The sequence below is a fragment of the Somniosus microcephalus genome, chromosome 5 (genome assembly GCF_052327205.1).
Source record: "Somniosus microcephalus isolate GS21.2 chromosome 5, FLI_Smic_1.0, whole genome shotgun sequence".
Lineage (NCBI taxonomy): Eukaryota > Metazoa > Chordata > Chondrichthyes > Squaliformes > Somniosidae > Somniosus > Somniosus microcephalus.
In genome coordinates, this window is record NC_140991.1 from 155867746 (window position 1) to 155890264 (window position 22519).

Consider the following 22519-nt stretch of genomic DNA (forward strand, 5'->3'; position numbering starts at 1 on the left):
TCATAGATTCAGTCTCTGCGGAAAACAGTTCACAGATTCAATCTCGGTGGATGCGCCTTCCGTGCTTCTTGACTCGGTCCTGACAACACCTCAGTGGTGTAGCAGTTCCCTGTGGTGTAGTCGGTTCACGTTGCTGGAGTGACTCATCCAATAGTCCTTCACTGGACTTAACAGCTTGAACTTCCGTCCTTCTGAACCAGCATTGTTGGCTTGTAAAAACTTGAGTACCTTGGGAAGTTTTTCTACTTCCAAACTGATTTGGCTCCGTTTGAAGGGACCCCGTGCGTGATCTAGTAGTGATGATGATGGTCCAGATGATCATCATCTTCTGCTTCGTCTTTTCCTTTTCTGCTTCTTGGAGACTCTCTGGGCTCCACTGTCAGCTGCCAGCTGCATGCACAGTTCCTCCTTCTCGTCCTCCTTTTTCCGTAGTAGCGCCACCATCTCCCGATGTTCCTTAGACTTTTTGTGATTCTTCATGGTTTCTGCACTTTGGGAGTTTTCATCACAAGCTGGGCAGAACAGGTCATCGTAATATTCGATGTCGTCCAACAGGTCATGGTAATATTCGGTGTCATCTTGAGCTAGGCCAGTGAGAGGGTCTTTTATTTCCTCCATACCCAGCTGGACATTAGCCAGCTTTTGTTCCAAATCCAGACATCTTTCCTGAAGAGACTTCTTCAGGCGTTCAGCTTCATCCAGCTTTTTCTGGGCTTCCTGCAAGTCTTTTACTAATGACGTCATTTGTGATTTCAATACTTCAACTTCATTCAGAGATTGGTTGAGCGGACTATTCAATCCCTCTACTGCAGCAGCTGTTTCAACCTTCTGTTGTTCAACATTGACGTGAGTCAGCGTACTTTTGGCATCCAAGGGTTGCTCTGCTGCCATCTTCTCAGTCTGTGTTGCAACCTCAGCTATTTCAATAACTTTTGGGAGCTCCAAACCCCTCTCCTTTGAAGATTTAAACTCCTGTTCAATTTGTTCCCATTTCAGAGTCTTGTCCTTCAGCATATGAAGGAGTTGGCTGACCGTTAACTCTTCTGACCTCATACGTTTCCCAGTAGCTGCAGGGCTGTTTATAACCTTGCCCTGGGGCTCCTTTGCTGTTTCTACTTCGCCATCATCCGCAGCCTCCACCATTCGAATTTCCCCACTTGAATCGTCCGGTGATGCTGCACCCAACTTCAGTAGGAGCTCGGAGTTCATGGCGACCAAATCAGTCTTTTCTGCCTGCAATCCGCTAACAAGCGCTTTCAGTTGCTGAACCTCTTGCTCCACCAGATTAAAGCACGCACCTTCTGAAACCGAATCAGCTTTGATTCGTTTGGCCTCCTTGCCCCGACGGTTTGTGTGCTCCTGCTCCTTTTTCTCCATCAGCTGTTTCTGTTGTCTTTCCAGGTTCTCCCACTCTGTGTCACAGAACTTTTTCATTGCTTTCATCTCTTGTTCGAGACGGCAACTCAATTGTTCTAATTGCTGTTGTAATTTGAAATGGAGTTGAGTTCGAGCCTGGTGTTCCTCAGAATTGTGCATATCTGTAAACTGGACAGACTCAGAATTCTCTGTCGAACTATGTTGTTGTTCAGTGGAATTCTGTTCTGAAACTTTGTTCTCCTCTGAAGCATAAGCATTTATGCACTCCTTCGTTTTTCCAACCTTAGTCAGCAAGTCCATTTTAAACTTGTCTTTCGCACCTGGGCTGGTCTTATCATCATCCGTTTCAGAGTCTGAGCTGATTGTCTTCACCGAGTTCTCACTCATTATTGCTTTTAAATAGTGCCATTCCATGTTTATTTCCCAGATCCACTCCCGTCCCAGAAGTGGTGGACCTCCCTCAGGTAGTACATATAAATACATTCCTTGGTGTTCTTTGCCCCTGTCTCTCACCTTGACTTTTATCTTTCCCATGGGGTATACTTTCTGCCCCGTGTATGTCTGCAATACGATCTTGGTATCTCTCAAGGGTATGTGTGAGAATAGCCGGTTGTAATCCCTTCGATTTATGACTGATAGGGCTGATCCTGTGTCCAATTCCATTTTCACTTGGACTCCGGCTATTTTTAGCATGACCCAGATAGTTTGCAGGTCAGCTTCCTTACTCACATTGTGAATTCTCAGACTACCCAGTTCCTGAACGGTTGGGTCTGAATCCGAATTCTGTTCATCTGAACTCTTCTCAGCCACCTTGTGTACCTTATTGTACTTTTCCTGCGGTGACTTTTTTTTGTTGTTGTTGGTCTTCTTTCCTGACCGGCATACCTTAGCTATGTGACCAAGTTTGCCACATTTTCTACATTCCTGGTTTTTAAACCAGCATTGGTTCTGGTCGTGTGTTGTCTTCCCACAACAATAACATTTCGATGTACCCGAAGTAATTTGATCCACACTGAGTACCGCTGCCTTCAGCTGCATTTCCGCTGTGCCTCTCGCTGCGGCTTCGTGCGATGCTGCAATAAGGACAGCCTTATCAAGTGTGAGATCGCTCTCTTCTAGCAGACGCTTTTGTGTTCCTTCCTTCGACAACCCGCACATGAACTTGTCTCTCAATGCCTCTGTCAGATTTTCCCCAAACTGGCAGTATTTCGCTAGTCTACGCAGTTCGACCAAGTATTCCGCGTTGCTTTCCTCTTTCCGTTGCGTTCTCGCATAGAATTTGAATCGTTCCGCCAACATCAGTGGTGTGGGGTTCAAATGATCCTTCAGGACAGCAACAATATTAGCGAAAGTCTGATCCGCCGGTTTAGCTGGTGATAGAAGATGCTTCAATAGCCCGTATGTCTTTGCCCCCATTGCGTTTAATAAGGTGAGAGCTTTATCATCATCTGCTATCTTATTGGCCTCACAATATATCTCGATACGTTCTACGTACGTGGCCCAATCTTCCACCTCGGAATCGAAGTTGTTGATGTTACCATGCTTAGGCATCTTCACTATCTCTCACTATCTTTCTGCGAAACAAACACGAAATTTTTCTTTGACTTTTTTTTTCAAAATGGCGGTTTCCCGCGCTTGTCTTCTTCCCCCGCCCACTTTCAAAATGGCGGTTTCCCGCTTCTGTCGTCTTCCCCGCCTACTGGCGGCTTCCCGCGTTTCTTCCCCTGGCGGGAGGGGTAAGCTTTTCCCTCGGGCGACGACCGCTGGCTTTCGGGGTTCGCAGCCTGCGCGTCAGCTTCAGTGCGTTCCTTGTTCCCTTTTCTCGGCAGGGCAACCGGCGCTGGGTACAACCCGTTGACGGCGAACAGTTTCAGCCGCTGGGCTGGATCTCGCTCAGTCTCCCTCGCTCGGGCTCTGTTGTTCCCTTTTCTCGGCAGGGCAACCGGCGCTGGGTACAACCCGTTGACGGCGAACAGTTTCAGCCGCTGGCTGGATCTCGCTCAGTCTCCCTCGCTCGGGCTCTGTCTCTCCCGCTCGCTCGGGCTCTGTCTCTCCCTCAGCGGCTTCCAATCGCGCCTCCCAGCCCTCTCGCAGTCCGGTGCTTTCCTCCCCGGCTGCGGCTGAGTTCTCCGTGATTTATTTATTTTTATATCTTCCCGCGCCTTACGATCCCGGTCGCAGCGCCTCGTGGCCTCGGTAGCTGCCCGGCCTTTTTCGCCGGTTGCGGTCTAGCTGTCTCACGACGCCGTTGCGTCTCCCAGCCCGCTTGTACCGCGGCTTCCATGCTCCACGCTGCCCCAGTCTCAGCGCCTCTGGGCCCGACTTCTGTCTGGCTCCTTTCCCCCGACCGTGGTCGAGTTCACCGCCCTTATCCTCCGTTTATTTTTTTTATTTTCCCTTTACTCACAGTCACCGTGGCCGACTTGCTTCTCATGCTGATCGGCTTACTCACCACCGTGGCAGAAGGGACAATCAGTGCCTGTTGCTGATGGAAGGCTTCGTGTCTGAATTCTTCCTTCTTCCTTGCTCTGCAGACTCGAGTTTTCTCTCAGCAGAACGATGAGGGCGGGTGCCTCTTCTCGACGCTCGTTAACTGCTTCAGAAGTATTGTTGCCGCAGGGTAAGATCGAACTCGTCGCCACTGTAAAGTCTGTAGGTATTATGGCGAATTAATACACAGACTACAAGAGTAACTTTAACAGGACTTTACTATTCGAAGGTCAGGGCGAATCTGCCCAATAAATCCTGACACAGCACTTATATACCGGTGTGGTCACCGTCGGTATTACAGTATACAGCAGCCAAGATAAAGTAGTGCCACACCTAAAATAGTTCTCTTAAAGGTGAACGGTTACATACAATAGTTCTCTTAAAGGTAGAACAGTTACATACACTACATACAGTATGATCAAAAGTAACATGCTAAAATAATAGTGGAAGACCAGACAATAGGTACATATGATGAATAGGAATGCGAAAACATTTGCATTGTTTTTAATGCTTGTAAAGTAGTTAGCTTTCTTTTGTTGACAATAGTTGAATAAAACATTTTTTAAGATGGTCTAAGTTACCTATTTATCTCAATGTTGCTCGAAGATAGAGGGGCTCCTCTAAACAATTTACTTAAGCCATTGGCTAAATTGTACGACTTACTTTTAATCTGTTATTACTTGGGTCAAAATCTTTTGTGTTTGTGTCTGACCAATGACAGCTGGGCCTGAACTATTTTTCAAATATATAAAGATTGGAGCAAAGTCTACATGCCTGGGAATATATTTGGTTATACAGATATTTGGTAGATATTTGGTTACACAGATATTTGGTAGATATTTGGTTATACAGATATTTGGTAGATATTTGGTTACACAGAAATTTGGTAGATATTTGGTTACACAGATATTTGGTAGATATTTGGTTACACAGATATTTGGTAGATATTTGGTTACACAGTTCTCACAGCCTTACATTTCACATATGCAGATAAGGTTACAGAGTAGTCAATAATCATGGGGTGGAAATTCCTTTAGGCTTGGTTTCGGGCCTGAAATGGGCGGCACACTTAGAGCATGCACTCCAATCAGGAGGTCCGAGGTCGGCTCGATAATTGGCCTCGAGCCACATTAATATTATTTGGATGCCCATTTGAAGAGGATCAATGTCAGGCTCTTTGCCTTGCTGGCAGCAGCTCGAAGCCAAGTCTGGGGAGGGGGTGAGCAGCACTGGGGGAACAATCGGGGATACTGTGGAATTGGGTGAGCACTCCTGCTCCTTCTGGTTCTACAAGAATGATTGTTGAAATTTTTGTTGCTGTTTATATGTAAGGGGCATAATGCCAGATTTAAGCGACCGCCATGGACTCCCCATAGAAACTGGCCTCAGTATCGGGTCAGATGTTTCAGGCGTACTTTGGGCTGAGAACGTTGGTCGCCAAAATTGATCCTTGTTGCGCCCATTTTACGCCCGTAAAACCAGCACGAGGCCCAATTTCTACCCCGATATTTCCAACTTTTGCTTCCTACTTTTAATCTGAGCCCAGAAAATCCATGTCTTGACTTGCAACTCTGAATGTGGTAAATAACCACACTAGTTATAATTAAACATTTGGACACAAAATTCAGCACCTTAGCGCTGGCAGTAAAGGCGAGTTTTGGGAAAAAATGGCAGCATCTCGCTTCTGCCTACTACTGGTGCAGTCTGCGCTGGTCGCCATCTTGGTGAGGACGATAGCGCAGGCGGGACGTGTGTGTGCCGGCAATATGCAGAGTAGACAGATCGTGATGTCAGTCAGCGTGCAACACTGATTTGACGTACGACCTGCCATTTTGGATGTTGCTGTTTCAAACAACGCCCTGACCTAAACAGCTGCGCGAGGGACCCTCCACCAGCGCTATTTAAAGGGATACATCCCGCTTGCAGGTAAGTTGACTTCTCTTGTACTGACTCTTGCAGGGTTTATATCAATACTGGCTTGCTGGAAGACATTTATGAAGTTGCTAAAGTGTGCAGAGAGTGCTGCTAGATGTTGGGAAAGTGTTGGCTCCTACTGGAAAGCCTCTGACTACCCCACTTGCTCCCAGTCATGGTAGCTCTATTTGGAGCAGAGGCAGCAAAGAAGACAAGCTGCTCTAAGAGAGAGGAGGCGGAGAGGAGGAGGGCTCTCAGAAGGAGGCCTTACCCACCTAGGCTCTTCAGTGAGCACTTCTCCTACCTGCACCTAAGTTTGGTGGCTCCGCTTCACCAAGGAGGTGGTCACAAGACTCTGCCACCTCTTGAAACCAGACCTGCAGCCTCAGAGCAGGGCAACCACGCTGCTGCTAATGGCCCTCAAGGTGACTGTGACCTTGAATTGTTTTGCCACCAGGCCCTTCCAGGCTGGAACAGGTGACTTGGCAAACATCTCCTAGTTTGCCATCCATCGCTGCATCCAGGAGGTCACAGAGGCTCTGTACTCCAGGAGAAGGGACTTCATTGTCTTCTCACTAAACAGAGTGAAGCAGGAGGAGCACGCACGTGGCGTTGTCAGAATATCAGGCATCCCCATGATGCAGAGTGTCATCGACTGCACACACATGTGGCTTTGCGGGCACCGCATATCAATGCTGAGGTGTACCGTAACCACAAAGGATACCACTCTCTTAATGTGCAGTTGGTGTGTGACCACGCCCAGCACATCATGCTGGTCAATGCCCACTATCCTAGCAGCAGTCATGATGCCTTCATCTTGCGCCAGTCCGCTGTGCCAGCAATCTTCCAGCCACCATGTCGAACCCGAGGGTGTCTGCTCGGAGAGAAGGGCTATCCGCTCTACCCCTGGCTGATGACTCTGCTCCGCAGCAATCATATAATGACAGCCATGTTGCCATGAGTAACTTCATCAAGCAGATCAGCGAGGTGCTCAAACAACGGTTCCACTTCCTTGCTACTTGGGAGGGGCTCTCCAGTACTCACCGGAACGGATGTCTCAATTTGTGGTGGTCTGCTGCATCCTCCACAACTTGGCCACCATGAGGGCGCAGCCCTTGCCACCACGGGTTCCGCGACCACCTCAGGAGGAGGAGGAGGAAGAGAAGAAAGAGGAGGAGGAAGGGAGGAGGCAGGCAGCAAATCCCTGTTCTGGACGGTCTGTCCATGACCACATCATCAGACTCCGATTCCCCTGAATGAAACCCCAAATCCCCGTTGCTCAACACTTCCCCACCTTACCATCTTTCTGTCACGGAGCATCACAGCGTCCTCTTGACCTCAATGCTGAAATGAAAGCCACCACAAAACAAACAGTCCAAACATAATTTATAAGCGATTAATTCTAATATTACATTACAAAGTCAACTAATCACTAATGTGCATTCCCTTAGTGTCTGTCTTTTGCTTTACTTTGCCTATTCTAGTGCACCTACGAAGTGCTACCCCAGTGGCTGCAGCATGGCTGGTGGAAGGCTGCTGACTTTCAGTGGACGAGACTGTAGATGGCCTTGCAGGACGTCGAGCAGCTCTGGGCCTAGAAGGCCCGGCTGTAGACTGCACCACCTCGGCATGGGCGGCAGCAGTCTGAGCAGCAGTCTGGACTGGCTGGCTGACAGGCAACTGCAATGACATTGACGGAGTGACAGTAGTGGAAGTATGAATGCTGTCATCCTGAGAGAGGACCGCAGGTTCCTGCTCCACAGAGCCACTGCCACACCCCCCGAGGCGGTGCCTCAGCATTCCTAGCCATCTGTTGGAGCACAGATAGCTGGACTGCTGTGAGACCTTGCAAGCCCCTTTCCACACTCATAAACCCAGCCATGGTGGCAGCTGTCTGATCATGTGTGGCAGCAAGCTGAGCCTGCTTGAGAGCAGTCTGAGTTTCCACTGCAGCACTCAGATGTTGGGTCGCTTCCATTTGTGCTGCAATGGAAGCTGTGATATCACCAATCACACCCAGCATCATAGCTGGCTGCACAAGTGTCCTAATAGAGTTGCGCATCACTTCCATCCTGGAAATCATGGGCTCCAAGCTCCGCGCACAGTCCCATGCAATGTTGGAGCCGGACTCCTCCATGCTCCTTGACAGTGCCAGTTCTCTGGCAGGCCTGCCATTGCACCAAGCATTTCTGTGTGCATGCCCATCACCCTTCTTCTGAAGGCTGCCCCATCGCAGTCCTCATCTGAGTCCTGTGCAACTTGTCCTCCGGGGAGCTGGCATCCGAGGTACCCTTTCCCCCCTGCCCTGGCTTCAGGCCACTCATGCCCGGTGACTTACCACGTGCAGATCCCATCTCTATACTACACTCTAAAATTCGCGCAGTGCCATTTTCTGAGCTGGTGCCTGGGAGTGTCAGATCGAGTGACGGTGCCTCTTCTTCAAGGGTTAAGTTACAAGGAGCGATTACACAAATTAGCATTGTATTTCCTAGAATTTCGAAGGTTAAGGGGTTTTCAGAATATTAAGGGGAATAGATAGGGTAGATAGAAATGTTTCCGCTGGTTGGGGATTCTAGGGCTAGGGGGCATAGTCTAAAAATTAGAGCTAGACCTTTCAGGAGTGAAATTAGGAAACACTTCTGCACACAAAGGATGGTAGAAGTTTGGAACTCTCTTCCGCAAATGGTAATTGATGCTAGATCAATTGTTAATTTTAAATCTGAGATTGATAGATTTTTGTTAACCAAAGGTATTAAGGGATATGGGCCAAAGGCGGGTATATGGAGTTAGCTCACAGATCAGCCATGATCTCACTGAATGGCAGAACAGGCTCGAGGGGCTAAATGGCCTACTCCTGTTCCTATGTTCTTCTTCATCACTTTCGTCCTCTACTACTTCTTGCACAGGCTGGGCTGCTGGCAGTCCTTGGGTATCTGAAAGGAGAAAGGCACAAGGGTCGGGTTGTGGTGAGGTGTGGGGGGGAAACCAAGTTGTGCATGCTTACACCATCAACAGCTTGTAAGTGAGAAGAGTTTGTGGAATGAGGGTGAAGTGGGATGTGAGAAGAAGGATTAAGTATGAGCATACTGTCATCATCAATGCTTTTAGCCTTGCCTCTCACCACGGCCTCAGTGATGGCCCCTCCAATGACCTCCAGCATAGTCTCCTCCAGCTGAGTCAAGTTCTGCAACCGTGCTTTCCCCCTGCCTGTTTGTTGCTGCTCGCGCCAGTTGTGAGCGAGTTGTCCTGCAAGAGAAAGAGTGTCAGTGAGTGTGGTGCAATGTGTTTGGGTGATGTGCCTGTCATGGTGTGATATAGTTGGCATTGTGTGCAAGGTGTGAGATGTGGGTATGAGGCTTGCAGCTGTGGTAAGTGTGTGAGGGTGAGGTGAAGCTATGATTGTGAGGTATGAGTCGTGATTGCGAGAGATTGTTGGTAGGTGAATGCTGAGGGTGTGGTGCATTGAGCAGTGTGTGAGGCTAGTGGTGCAGTTGGTGGGATATGGTATTTGAAGATGCATTCACTCACCTTGACCACTTATGTGAGGTCATTAACTTCTTCTGACACTGGATCCATGTTCTGGGGAAAGACTGGTGGCACTGACGGCTTCAGCGATCTCCTCCCACTGCCTTTGAACAGTGTGTCTGGAAGGCTTCCTGCCCCACTGAGGGTAGAGGACCTGTCTCCTCCTGTAGACCCCCTGCACCAAGACCTCCAGTGCTGTATTGGAGAACCAAGGTGCCCTTTCTCTGCCCTGTTGAGACATTGTTGCAGCTCCAGTCATTATGAGGCACTTCTGTCACAAAGCACCTCCCCTTTAAGAAGTGCAGACAGCCTTTCACTCTGCAGGCGATCTTTAATCAGAGAGCAGACTCTACACGATATTAAGCCCTACTGAGCGCTGAGCCAACCAGCACTGCAATCATGTTAATGAGCAAGTAGCATGAATTTTGTGTGCTGCCTGCACTACTTTCAACGGGTGCGGGCAGATTGCACATCGCGATCCCCGTGTCCATTTTCAGGCCTTATCCAATTTAGCCCCTTGGGTGTGTTTCAAGTTCAATACCATATAATGAGGTTAAATTAAAGGGCATGCAAAGAACATAAGAAATAGGAACAGGAATAGGCCACCTGGCCCCTCGAGCCTGCTCCGCCATTCAATAAGATCATGGTTGATCTTGGGCTCAAAGCCACTTCCCTACCTGCTCCCCATAACCCTTCACTCCCTTATCTTGTAAAAATCTGTCTACCCCACCTTTAATGTATTTAATGACCCGGCCTCCAAGGCTCTCTGGGGCAGAGAATTCCACAGATTTACAACCCTCTGAGAGAAGAAATTCCTCCTCATCTCAGTTCTAAAAGGGCGACCCTTTATTCTGAGACTGTGCCCCCAAGTTCTAGATTTCCCCACGAGGGAAAACATCCTCTCTGCATCTACCTTGTCGAGCCCCTCAGTATCTTTTATGTTTCAATAAGATCACCTCTCATTCTTCTAAACTCCAATGAGTATAGGCTCAACCTTTCCTCGTAAGTCAACCCCTCATCTTAGGAATCAATCGTGTGAATCGTCTCTGAACTGCCTCCAGGGAGGTGTATTTTAATTTTTGTTCCAATAATAGACCATGTATAAAAAACATTGATTCTGGATACTATTACTGATCATTCTGTTTGTTTGCAGCGGTCTGTGACGTCCCTTGTGTGCATGGAGGGAAATGCATTGCCCCTAATGTGTGCCGATGTCGTAGATTCTACACTGGCTCTCAGTGCAAGCAAAAAAAAAACTGAATGAAGAATCTTTTCCTGGAGAGACCTTTTAGTTGTTGTTTTTCTTTGATTAAACTACTTACTAGATTTTTTTAAAGTAATAACTCAACAGTGCCAAAGATTGAGAAATGAGTGGAAAAATTACATAAAGCATGAAGCTTATAATTCTTTTTAGTAGCTAAAGAGGCTGCACCATGTGGTTATTTTTTTCTGTGGGGTGGTTGCATGTGTATTTGTCTAATTGGGTTTTAAATACAATGGTTATCTTGTGTGTAGATCCATTCCTGTTAAATATAATGGAATGTTGGTGTTATTGTAAAATTGTAAACAGAGTGATCACAGACCAACTATAATCGTTATACAGGAGATCGCTTTACTTGGTTTTAAAAGTCCATGTATGACTGTGTGACTGTTGTTCCCAATGCAAGTACAATAAAGTATTATTTTGAAACTTTTTTAATTTTAATTTTTTATAGGTTTGCAATAAATACCTTGTCCTGACTAGAAATTCTATATAAATTCAATGATACGTCTGTTTCACTGCCTGCCTTGTTTCTTTTGGTAGTTTATATGTTCATAAGGGGAAGTGTTTTGCTATGAATGGCTGTATCTACAATATTATGCAATCCTATTTAAAGATTTATTTTTCTTTTGTCTGCTTTTAAAGGGCTGGTCATAGACAACCTAGAAACATAAGTGCCAACCTGGGGGAGGTGGGAAGGAAAAGAGCAAGCAGTTGCTCCCAGTGTTAACATGCCCCCAAAAATCAGCTTATTTTCCACAGGGTTTGTGTTGGGGACAGCTGCACTGGGCGAGGTCCCCAACATGCAGATTGTGTACGAGTAAACTGCTGCTTAAAGTTTACTCCATCCAGACTTGTGTACATCATGTTGGGGCAGCAGTTTGCTCACATTCTTTTTAAAATGTAGAGCATGAGGCCTATTGCCTAGCCTACTTTTCAAGGTATGCCCAAAGCAAAATTTATTAGCACAAATGGCCAGTAGTGTTTGCTGCTAATGGGCTCAATTAAAATGTCTGAACCAGACGGACTTCTAGACCAGGAGATTGACACTGACTGGAACCAGATTTTTGTCAAATTCTCAATCCAAGTGGCCAGGCCAGCTTCATCTATATCTGTATCTCCTTCCTGCAAGTCACATACCCTGACTCCCAACTGAAAATAAACAGTGCTTAGGGCAACCTCACCTTTACCTTCTCTTCAGTTTTCTCAACTCACCTTGCCTTCTCTCCTCTGAGTTCACTGCTCTTCCTCCATAAAAACTAGTTACCCATAGTCATAGCCATCTCCTTGACATTGCCATCTCTACTATTATAGTCTTGATCACAAACAAGGCCATCTCTGAACACATCCTTGTATCCCTCACCTTTCACATCCCTCTACAACCCCTCCTCCTTCCAACCCCACCTCCTTCTGTCTGCTCCTGGAAAAAACTCTCCATCAAGTCACTTATAACTGCACTATCAAACTCTCAAATGTCAAGCCTCTGGCCCACCATTCACCATGCTCAGCCACTGCTTCTCCTCCACCTTTTGATCCCCTTGTCCCAGTAAAACCCTTAGGGGGAAAAATTCGGTTGGCTTGCGTCTCCCGTTAGCTAATGGGACGCAAAGCAATTAGTGCCCGGGCGCGGCGATGTTTGCGCCGCTCCCGAAATTGAGTTTTTGCAGTGGCGCAAATGTTTACCGCCCCAATCTCCTGCGCCCGCAGGTCGTGATGTCAGTCGAGCGCGCAACGCCCTGGTGGCGCCCCCCCTCCTTTCTGCCTAGCACAAGCAATGACAGGAAGACTGTCGGTGAGGGGCTGGGAGGGGGGGTGCTATTTAAAGGCGCCCTCTTCTTGGCTTTTGCTGTGGTAGACATTTTTGCACCAGTCATTCTGACAGAGAGAGAGAAACTTCTGCATAGAGTCAACGCTGTGTGAAGTAGTTTTGGCTACTGAGCATCACTTTGCAGGCACTTTTGGATTTGATCTTCATTACTTCGATTGCCAAGAGACTATGGGGGCTGCATTGATTCGGGCGTCGTCCTGCGCCTGCAGAATTGGAGGCAACAGAGACGCAGAGAGAGAGTGGCAATCATGGCCAGATGGATCAGGGCCAACAGGCCTCTGCACAGGAGACCTTACCCTCCCAGGGTATTCCGGGAACAATTCTTCTACATTAATTTGTCTGAGGAGCAGTGTTTGCGCAGGCTGCGCTTCAGCAAGGAGGTGGTCACTAAGCTCTGCCACCTGCTGCAGCCAGATCTGCAGCCTCAACTGAGGACCAGGACGTCTGTGTCGGTGGCAGTGGCTCTGAATTTTTATGCCACCGGCTCCTTTCAAGCAGCTACTGTGGACATTGCCAATATCTCCCCATTCGCGGTCCATTGCTGTATCCATCAGGTCACAAATGCCCTCTATAAAAGGAGATGCCAGTACATCTCTTTCCCGATGACCCAGGCCAAACAGCATGAACGTGCATTGGGCTTTGTGAGGATAGCGAGCTTCCCCATGGTGCAGGGTGCCATTGACTGCACGCATGTGGCATTGTGGGCACCGCATGAGAATGCAGAGGTTTTCCGAAACTGCAAGGGGTTCCACTCCTTAAACGTCCAGTTGGTCTGTGACTCGCTGTCAATGCCTGCTATCCTGGCAGCAGCCACGATGCTTTCATCCTGCGCCAGACTGGTGTGCCAGAACTTTTCCAGGCACTGCATCAGCCAAGTGGTTGGCTCTTCTGGGACAAGGGTTATCCACTCTGCACCTGGCTGATGACACCGCGCCGTAACTCCAACACCCCTGATGATCAGCGTGCTCAAGCAATGGTTCCGCTGTCTGGACCACTTAGGAGGAGCCCTGCAGTACTCGCCTGAGTGAGTCTCCCTCTTCATAGTTGTGTGTTGCATTCTTCATAACCTGGCAATCCTCAGGACCCAGCCAATGCCACCAGGCCTTGGAGCACCACCAGCGGAGGAGGAAGAGGAGGAGGATGATCAGCAGCAGCATCAAGGTGGGAGGGAGGCCCACAATGTTGAAACTGCAAGGGCCGTCCGTCAACGACTGATAACAAGCCGCTTCTAGGTCCCGACTGAGGAAATGGCTTCTGGCATGGAGAACAACATGAATGAAAGCAACCCGTAACCCCAAAGCCGGCCAAGGCAGCAATGATTCCAAAGACCAAACCTGTACAACAGAAAATGCTGGAAAAACTCAGCAGGTCAGGCAACATCCATGGACAGAAATTTGAGTTGACGTTTCGGGTCGAACCCTTCTTCAAAACTGGAAAGAAAAGATAGATCGGAGGCAGGGCTGCGATCAGACAAAAGAATAAAAGAAACAAAAGAAGTAAAAAAGAGACAATAAAAGGTATTAGAAGCTAGACGAGATGGTAATAGGCTGAGATTAGGTGTAAAGTGTACTGGCAGGGCAAGAGATGGCTGCCAGGTGTGAGAGAGAAACAAAAGGAAAGGGGGGGGGAAAAGTGGAAAAATTGCAAGAAAAAATGAAATAGGGGCCGAGGTTATGATCTGAAATTGTTGAACTCGATATTGAGTCCGGAAGGCTACAGAGTGCCTAATCGGCAGATGAGGTGCTGTTCCTCGAGTTTACGTTGAGCTTCCGTGGAACAATACAAGAGGCCAAGGACGGTGAGGTCCGAGTGGGAATGGAGCGGTGAATTAAAATGACAGGCGACCGGAAGCTCGGGGTCACCCTTACGGACTGAACGGAGGTGTTCCGCAAAGTGGTCACCCAATCTGCGTTTGGTCTCCCCAATGTAGAGGAGACCGCATCGTGAGCAGCGAATACAGTATACTAGATTGCGAGAAGTACAAGTAAATCGCTGTTTCACATGGAAGGGGTGTTTGGGGCCCTGGACAGTGGGAAGGGGGGAGGTATAGGGGCAGGTGTTACATCTCCTCCGCTTGCACGGGAAGGTGCCAGGCGAAGGGGAGGGGCTGTTTGGGGTGATAGAGGAGTGGACTAGGGTGTCTCGGAGAGAGCGGTCCCTGCGGAATGCTGAAAGGGGAGGGGAGGGGAAGATACGTTGGTGGTGGGATCACTTTGGAGGTAGCGGAAATGCCGGAGGATGATCCGTTGAATGTGGAGGCTGGTGGGGTGAAAGGTGAGGACAAGGGGAACCCTATCGTGGTTCGGGGAGGGAGGGGCAGGGGTGAGGGCAGAAGTGCGGGAGATAGAACTGACACGGTCGAGGGCAGTGTCAATCACGGTAGAGAGGAATCCTTGGTTGCGGAAAAAGGAACACATGTCTGAAGCACTGGTGTGGAAGGTGGCATCGTCGGAGCAGATACGGCGGAGACGGAGAAACTGGGAGAATGGAATAGAGTCCTTACAGGAAGCGGGGTGGGAGGAAGTGTAGTCCAGGTAGCTGTGGGAGTCAGTGGGCTTGCAGTGAATATTGGTCGATAACCTATCCCCAGTGATGGAGACGGAGAAGTCGAGGAAGGGAAGGGAAGAGTCAGAGATGGACCATGTGAAGGTGAGGGAAGGGTGGAAATTGGAGGCAAAGTGAATGAAATTGTCAAGTTCGGGACGAGAGCAGCAAATGGCACCGATACAGTCATCAATGTATCGGAAAAAGAGGTGAGGGAGGGGACCCGAGTAGGACTGGAACAAAGATTGTTCCACATAGCCCACGAAAAGGCAGGCATAGCTAGGACCCATGCGGGTACCCTTGGAGGAAATGAGTGGAGTTAAAGGAGAAGTTGTTCAATGTGAGAACAAGTTCAGCCAGGCAGAGGAGGGTGGTGGTGGATGGGGACTGGTCGGGCCTCTGTTCAAGGAAGAAGCGGAGCGCCCTCAGGCCATCCAGGTGGGGGATGGAGGTGTAGAGGGATTGTACGTCCATGGTGAAAAGGAAGCGGTTGGGGCCAGGAAACTGGAAACTGTTAAAGTAGCGGAGGGCGTCCGAAGAGTCGCGGATGTAGGTGGGAAGAGACTGGACAAGGGGAGAAAAGATAGAGTCAAGATAGGAAGAGATAAGTTCCGTGGGGCAAGAACAGGCTGAAACGATGGGTCTACCAGGGCAGTCCTGTTTGAAGATGAACAAGGTTGAAGAGCCAAACGGAGATCCCGTCAAAGAGAAGAGCGGAACTTCTTCAAGGTAGGCATTCCTAGAAGAGGTGTGGCAGTGAACCAAACACTAGTACGATAGCAAAATACTGCGGATGTTGGAAATCCGAAATAACAACAGAAAATGCTGGAAAAACTCAGCAGGTCAGGCAACATCCGTGGACAGAAATTTGAGTTGACGTTTCGGGTCGAACCCTTCTTCAAAACACCAACGCCCCTCCGGAACCTTCTTCCCCTTCACTTTCCTCTGACCCCCCTTCTCCCAATCTCACCCCCTGCCGCGTTTTCACTATCCCCTCTGACCTTCCACTCTCTGACCCCGAACGATCAGTCCTCAGCAAAGGCCTGAGCTTCATCCCCTTACGCCCCCACCTCAATGAATTTCGAGCTCGGCACGATGTTGAGCTCTTTTTCCGCCGCCTTCGTCTCCGTGCCCACTTCTCTGGCCAGGAGTCTTCCCCCCGCACAACTGACCCTTTCTCCCGTTTGCAGAATTCCCGTTCTACCTGGACCCCTCCCCCTGGCCTCTTACCCTCTCTCGATCTTTTCATCGCTAACTGCCGCCGTGACATCGGCCGTCTCCATTTCTCTGCTCCCCTCACTCACTCCAACCTACCTCCCTCTGAACTTGCAGCACTCCATTCTCTTAGATCCAACCCTGACATTGTCATTAAACCCGCTGACAAGGGTGGTGCTGTTGTTGTTTGGCGCACTGACCTCTACCTAGCAGAAGCTGAACGCCAACTCTCCGACACCTCCTCCTACCTCCACCTGGACCATGACCCCACTACCGAACATCAAACCACCGTTTCCAAAACTGTCACTGACCTCATCTCCTCTGGAGATCTTCCCCCTGCTGCCACCAATCTCATAGTTCCCCAACCCCTCACAGCCCGCTTCTACCTCCTTCCCAAGATCCACAAACAGGACTGCCCTGGTAGACCCATCGTTTCAGCCTGTTCTTGCCCCACGGAACTTATCTCTTCCTATCTTGACTCTATCTTTTCTCCCCTTGTCCAGTCTCTTCCCACCTACATCCGCGACTCTTCGGACGCCCTCCGCCACTTTAACAGTTTCCTGGCCCCAACCGCTTCCTTTTTACCATGGACGTACAATCCCTCTACACCTCCATCCCCCACCCGGATGGCCTGAGGGCGCTCCGCTTCTTCCTTGAACAGAAGCCCGACCAGTCCCCATCCACCACCACCCTCCTCCGCCTGGCTGAACTTGTTCTCACATTGAACAACTTCTCCTTTAACTTCACTCATTTCCTCCAAATCAAAGGTGTTGTCATGGGTACCCACATGGGTCCTAGCTATGCCTGCCTTTTCGTGGGCTATGTGGAACCATCTTTGTTCCAGTCCTACTCGGGTCCCCTCCCTCACCTCTTTTTCCGATACATTGATGACTGTATCGGTGCCGTTTCCTGCTCTCGTCCCGAACTTGACAATTTCATTAACTTTGCCTCCAATTTCCACCCTTCCCTCACCTTCACATGGTCCATCTCTGACTCTTCCCTTCCCTTCCTCGACTTCTCCGTCTCCATCACTGGGGATAGGTTATCGACCAATATTCACTGCAAGCCCACTGACTCCCACAGCTACCTGGACTACACTTCCTCCCACCCCGCTTCCTGTAAGGACTCCATTCCATTCTCCCAGTTTCTCCGTCTCCGCCGTATCTGCTCCGACGATGCCACCTTCCACACCAGTGCTTCAGACATGTCTTCCTTTTTCCGCAACCGAGGATTCCCCTCTACCGTGATTGACACTGCCCTCGACCGTGTCAGTTCTATCTCCCGCACTTCTGCCCTCACCCCTGCCCCTCCCTCCCGGAACCACGATAGGGTTCCCCTTGTCCTCACCTTTCACCCCACCAGCCTCCACATTCAACGGATCATCCTCCGGCATTTCCGCTACCTCCAAAGTGATCCCACCACCAAACGTATCTTCCCCTCCCCTCCCCTTTCAGCATTCCGCAGGGACCGCTCCCTCTGAGACACCCTAGTCCACTCCTCTATCACCCCAAACAGCCCTTCCCCTTCGCCTGGCACCTTCCCGTGCAAGCGGAGGAGATGTAACACCTGCCGCTATACCTCCCCTCTTCCCACTGTCCAGGGCCCCAAACACCCCTTCCAGGTGAAACAGCGATTTACTTGTACTTCTCGCAATCTAGTATACTGTATTCGCTGCTCACGATGCGGTCTCCTCTACATTGGGGAGACCAAACGCAGATTGGGTGACCGCTTTGCGGAACACCTCCGTTCAGTCCGTATGGGTGACCCTGAGCTTCCGGTCGCCTGTCATTTGAATTCACCGCTCCATTCCCACTCGGACCTCACCGTCCTTGGCCTCTTGTATTGTTCCACGGAATCTCAACGTAAACTCGAGGAACAGCACCTCATCTTCCGATTAGGCACTCTGCAGTCTTCCGGACTCAATATCGCGTTCAACAATTTCAGATCATAACCTCGGCCTCTATTTCATTTTTTCTTGCAATTTTTCCACTTTCCCCCCCCCCTTCCTTTTGTTTCTCTCTCACACCTGGCAGCCATCTCTTGCCCTGTCAGTATACTTTACACCTAATCTCAGCCTATTACCATCTCGTCTAGCTTCTAATACCTTTTATTGCCTCTTTTTTACTTCTTTTGTTTCTTTTATTCTTTTGTCCGATCGCAGCCCTGCCTCCGATCTATCTTTTCTTTCCAGTTTTGAAGAAGGGTTCGACCCAAAACGTCAACTCAAATTTCTGTCCACGGATGTTGCCTGACCTGCTGAGTTTTTCCAGCATTTTCTGTTGTTATTTCGGATTTCCAACATCCGCAGTATTTTGCTATAGTACCAAACCTGTACATTTTGAATACAAAAAACTTTTTTATTTTACAAACTCTGTGTGTCATTTCTTCATGACAAACTAATAGAAACAAACACAAAAAATCATTGATATGTATCAGTCATTCATGAAAGTCTTATGAAATAATACTGAACGGCCTATGGGTGGCGCTGTCCAGGGAGAGTATAAGTACTCGGGCACGGGCCCAGCTTGTGCAGGACATTCTTAACAGGAACTAGTGAAGGACACAACTAGACCTCCATGTTTTAAAACAGTTGATTAAAGCTTTAACACTTAGACCAAGTGCCTAGTAGTTTTCTTATGTCAATTTAATCAACTGAAACTTGCTCCACACTCTGAGAGATTTTGGGAACAGACGACTATGACTCAAACGGTAGAAGGGAACCAGACGTAGTAATCAATCCATCATGGAGAAACTACTCAGACCCGCCCGTCTTGACCTGGACCCGAATTCACCTACAACTGCTAAGGTATGGAAACACTGGTATCGTACCTTCAGCAACTTCCTCGGGGCTTGTGGTGAGAATGTTGCTGATAAGTTACAAATGCTTGCCAATTATGTATCTCCTCATGTGTTTGACTATAATGAAGACTGTGTAGGCTATGACTCCGCTATCCAAATACTGCAGCAACTATATGTTAAGGCCCCAAACAAAATTTTAATGCTCGGCACTTACTGGCCACAACTCGACAACAACCCGGGTATCACTTGACAAATTCCTTCAAAAGCTTTGCAGGCTCAGCAAAGACTGTAATCTCAAATCTGTCTCAGCTGAGCAGTACCAGGAGAAATTAATTTGTGATACTTTTATTAATGGAATTGCATCTCCCTTCATACATCAGCGTCTGTTGGAGAATATAACCCTCGAGCTACAAGCTGCCTATGACCAAGCATATTCTCTGGACTTAGCAAAAAAAAATGCAGATGCCTATCTTTTACCACGGGCATGGACTGCTGCTATCACTTTTAGTGACTCCTCCGATAAGCCTCAGGCGCAAGCCCTCACTGATGACGACTCTATCCTAGCTGATGACGACCCTACCCTAGCGGCATCTTGGCAATCTAAAAAGAAGTGTTTCTTCTGTGGAGGTGCATTTCACTATAGAAAATTTTGTCCTGCTCGTAATGCAACCTGCAATCATTGCAGTAAGAAAGGTCACTTTTCTAAGGTATGTCAGTCAAGAGCCTCTCCTAGGGTTACAGCTGCTATCTATAAAAGTGCTCCTTCCCCAAGAGCCACTACTAATGTTACAGCTGTCAAGTATAAAACTGCCCCTCCTCCCATCACAGCTGTTTTTCCCCAAAGCATGCAGCCACGAAGGTTTTGGTAAATGGACACATTTTGAGTGCACTAATCAACTCATGTAGCTCTGACAGCTTCATCAGTGAGCAGGCTGTCAGTAAGTTAAAACTGTGTATTTACCCCTCGGACAGGGAAATTGCAATGGCTCCGACGACACTGACCACCAACTCTTCCGGCTTTTGTCTTGTCGACCTTATTCTCAATGGCCACACTTATTTTTCCACCCGGCTTGGGGTGCTCAAAAACCTATGCAGTGATGTGCTCCTGGGACAGGATTTCCAGAAGCAACAAAAAAGACTCACTTTCGAGTTTGGAGGGTCAAAGCCGGAGCTTACTATTTCCAAAGTACCATTTTGTGCGCTTTCGGCGGCTTCGCTCGACAAGCCCTCCTTGTTTGCCAATCTTTCCCCCCGATGTAAGCCCATAGTCATTAAATCACGAGTTTCAGTCAAGATGATCTATCCTTTATCGAGGCAGAAATCTCTCACCTTCTAGCAGACGGTATCATTGAGCCATGTTCAGCTTCCTGGCGGGCTCAAGTCGTCATTGTTAAAAATCCTCTGAAGCAACACAAGAAACGTCTTTGCATCGATTACTCGCAAACTATTAACCAGTATACTGACCTGGATGCCTACCCACTACCACGCATCGATGACATGGTCAACAACCTTGCCAACTACAGGGTAGTTTCAACTTTTGACTTAAAGAGCGCATATCATTTTGACTTAAAGTACCGTTAAAGGACTCTGACAAAAGGTATACGGCCCTTGAGGCCAACGGTTGGCTTTACCAGTTTTGTTGCCTTCCGTTTGGGGTCACCAATGGGGTGGCCATCTTTCAATGGGCAATGGACAGCCTAGTCAAACAGGAGAACTTAACGGACACTTTTCCATATCTGGATAATATCACCATTGCTGGCCATGACCAGAAGGAGCACAATGCCAACCTCCAAAAATTTCTTGACATTCTCCGTCGTCGCAACTAAACCTTAAATGAGTCCAAATCCGTCAAATCAGTACCATCAATCAACATCCTTGGCTACTGGGTGGGCAATGGTGTCATCAAACCGGATCTGGAGCGACTTCATCTGCTTCAGCTCCCTCCTCCTACGAATCTTGGTTCTCTTTGTCGGGCCCTTGGCATGTTTGCCTATTATGCAAAGTGGATACCCCACTTTTTCGACAAGCTCCAGCCCCTGCTTCACTCGAAGTCATTTCCGTTGGAGGCAATGGCTATTTCAGCTTTTGACCTCCTCAAGCAACAATTGGAAAAAGCCACGCTTCGTTCCATGGATGAAAATCTCCCTTTCGTGGTCGAGTGCGATGCATCGGAGGTGGCGATCTCAGCTACCTTGAATCAAGGTGGTCGACCCATTGCATTTCTGCCCAGAACTTTGCAGGGTAGCGAGCTCCATTATCCTCCTGTCAAGAAAGAGGCTACGGCTATCATCATTTTCTCGCTCGTCGCCATTTCACGCTTATAACCGACCAACGCTCCGTGGCCTTTATGCTGGATAACCGGAAACGCACTAAGATCAAGAATAACAAGATACAGCTCTGGAGAATAGAATTGGCCGCCTTTTGCTACACCATACATTATCGACCCGGCAAAGATAATGTGGCCCCGGATACCCTCACGCATGCATTCTGCTCTTCCATGTCAACTTCGACTCTTGCGGATCTTCATACTGAATTATGCCATCCTGGCACTACCCGTATGCTGCACTTTGTGCGATCTAAAAATCTCCCATTTTCTACGGAAGACGTGAAAAGAACATGCTCCACTTGTAGAATTTGCACGGAATTAAAACTGCAATTCTTCTGTCCGTCAGATGGCTCGCTCAGACACGCTATACAGCCTATGCAGCGACTCAGCATTGACTTTAAAGGGCCACTGCCTTCTTCAACGCGAAACACCTACTTGCTTACTATGGTGGATGAATATTCACGCTTTCCCTTCGCTTTCTCCTGTCCCAATATGCTTACTTCCACAGTGATCAAATGCCTCGATCAGGTCTTTTCCCTTTGCAGTATGGCCAATTTCATCCACTCTGATCGGAATCCCTCCTTCATGTCAAGCAAACTCAAAAATTATCTTTCCCAATGGGGATTTGCCACAAGTAAAACGACACCGTATCATCCTATTGGAAATGGACAGGTTGAGAGATACAACGCTATCATTTGGAACACTGTTCGTCTTGCACTAAAGTCACACAACCTACCAGACCAGCAGTGGGAAACTATGCTCTCTGATGCGTTGCATTCCATCAGGTCTCTCCTTTCTACATGCACCAATGTTACTCCTCACGAATGATTCTTCGGGTTCCAGCGTTGCTCCACTCATGGGACGTCCCTACCATCATGGTTGGCAGCTCCTGGCCCCGTGCTGCTCCGAAGATTCGTCCGATCCTCCAAGAGTGATCCCCTCGACGAAGTGGAACTAACGGATGTCAATCCTACATACGCGTGCGTGCGGTACCCTGATGGCCGTGAGTCTACAGTTTCACTTCGGGATCTGGCTCCCTGCCCAACCAGTCCCACGGACCCGATCGATAGAGGGATCCGTGTTAATGACGCCGATACTCTGCGCTCCTCCAAGGACGATGCCCTACCCGGGACGTCAAGGGATCTGCCAGCCACTCCGCCAGATCAACCCGGGGAACAGAGCGCTCCCCGCAGGATGACAACCCGAAGCCAGGACGCCAGTCAGTCACCGACTACTGAGC

General features: G+C 48.7%; 1 protein-coding gene across 1 annotated transcript in view; it reads left to right on the forward strand.

Moving 5' to 3' along the window:
• Positions 1-10999, forward strand: part of seraf (Schwann cell-specific EGF-like repeat autocrine factor) — an 81483-nt gene extending 70484 nt beyond the window's left edge. Inside the window, exon 5 of the mRNA XM_085987135.1 lies at positions 10460-10999. Within this exon, the coding sequence (XP_085843261.1) occupies positions 10460-10566 (107 nt within the window). The 3' untranslated portion in view covers positions 10567-10999. The remainder of the gene's footprint in view (positions 1-10459) is intronic.
• The last annotated feature ends 11520 nt before the right edge of the window (positions 11000-22519 follow it).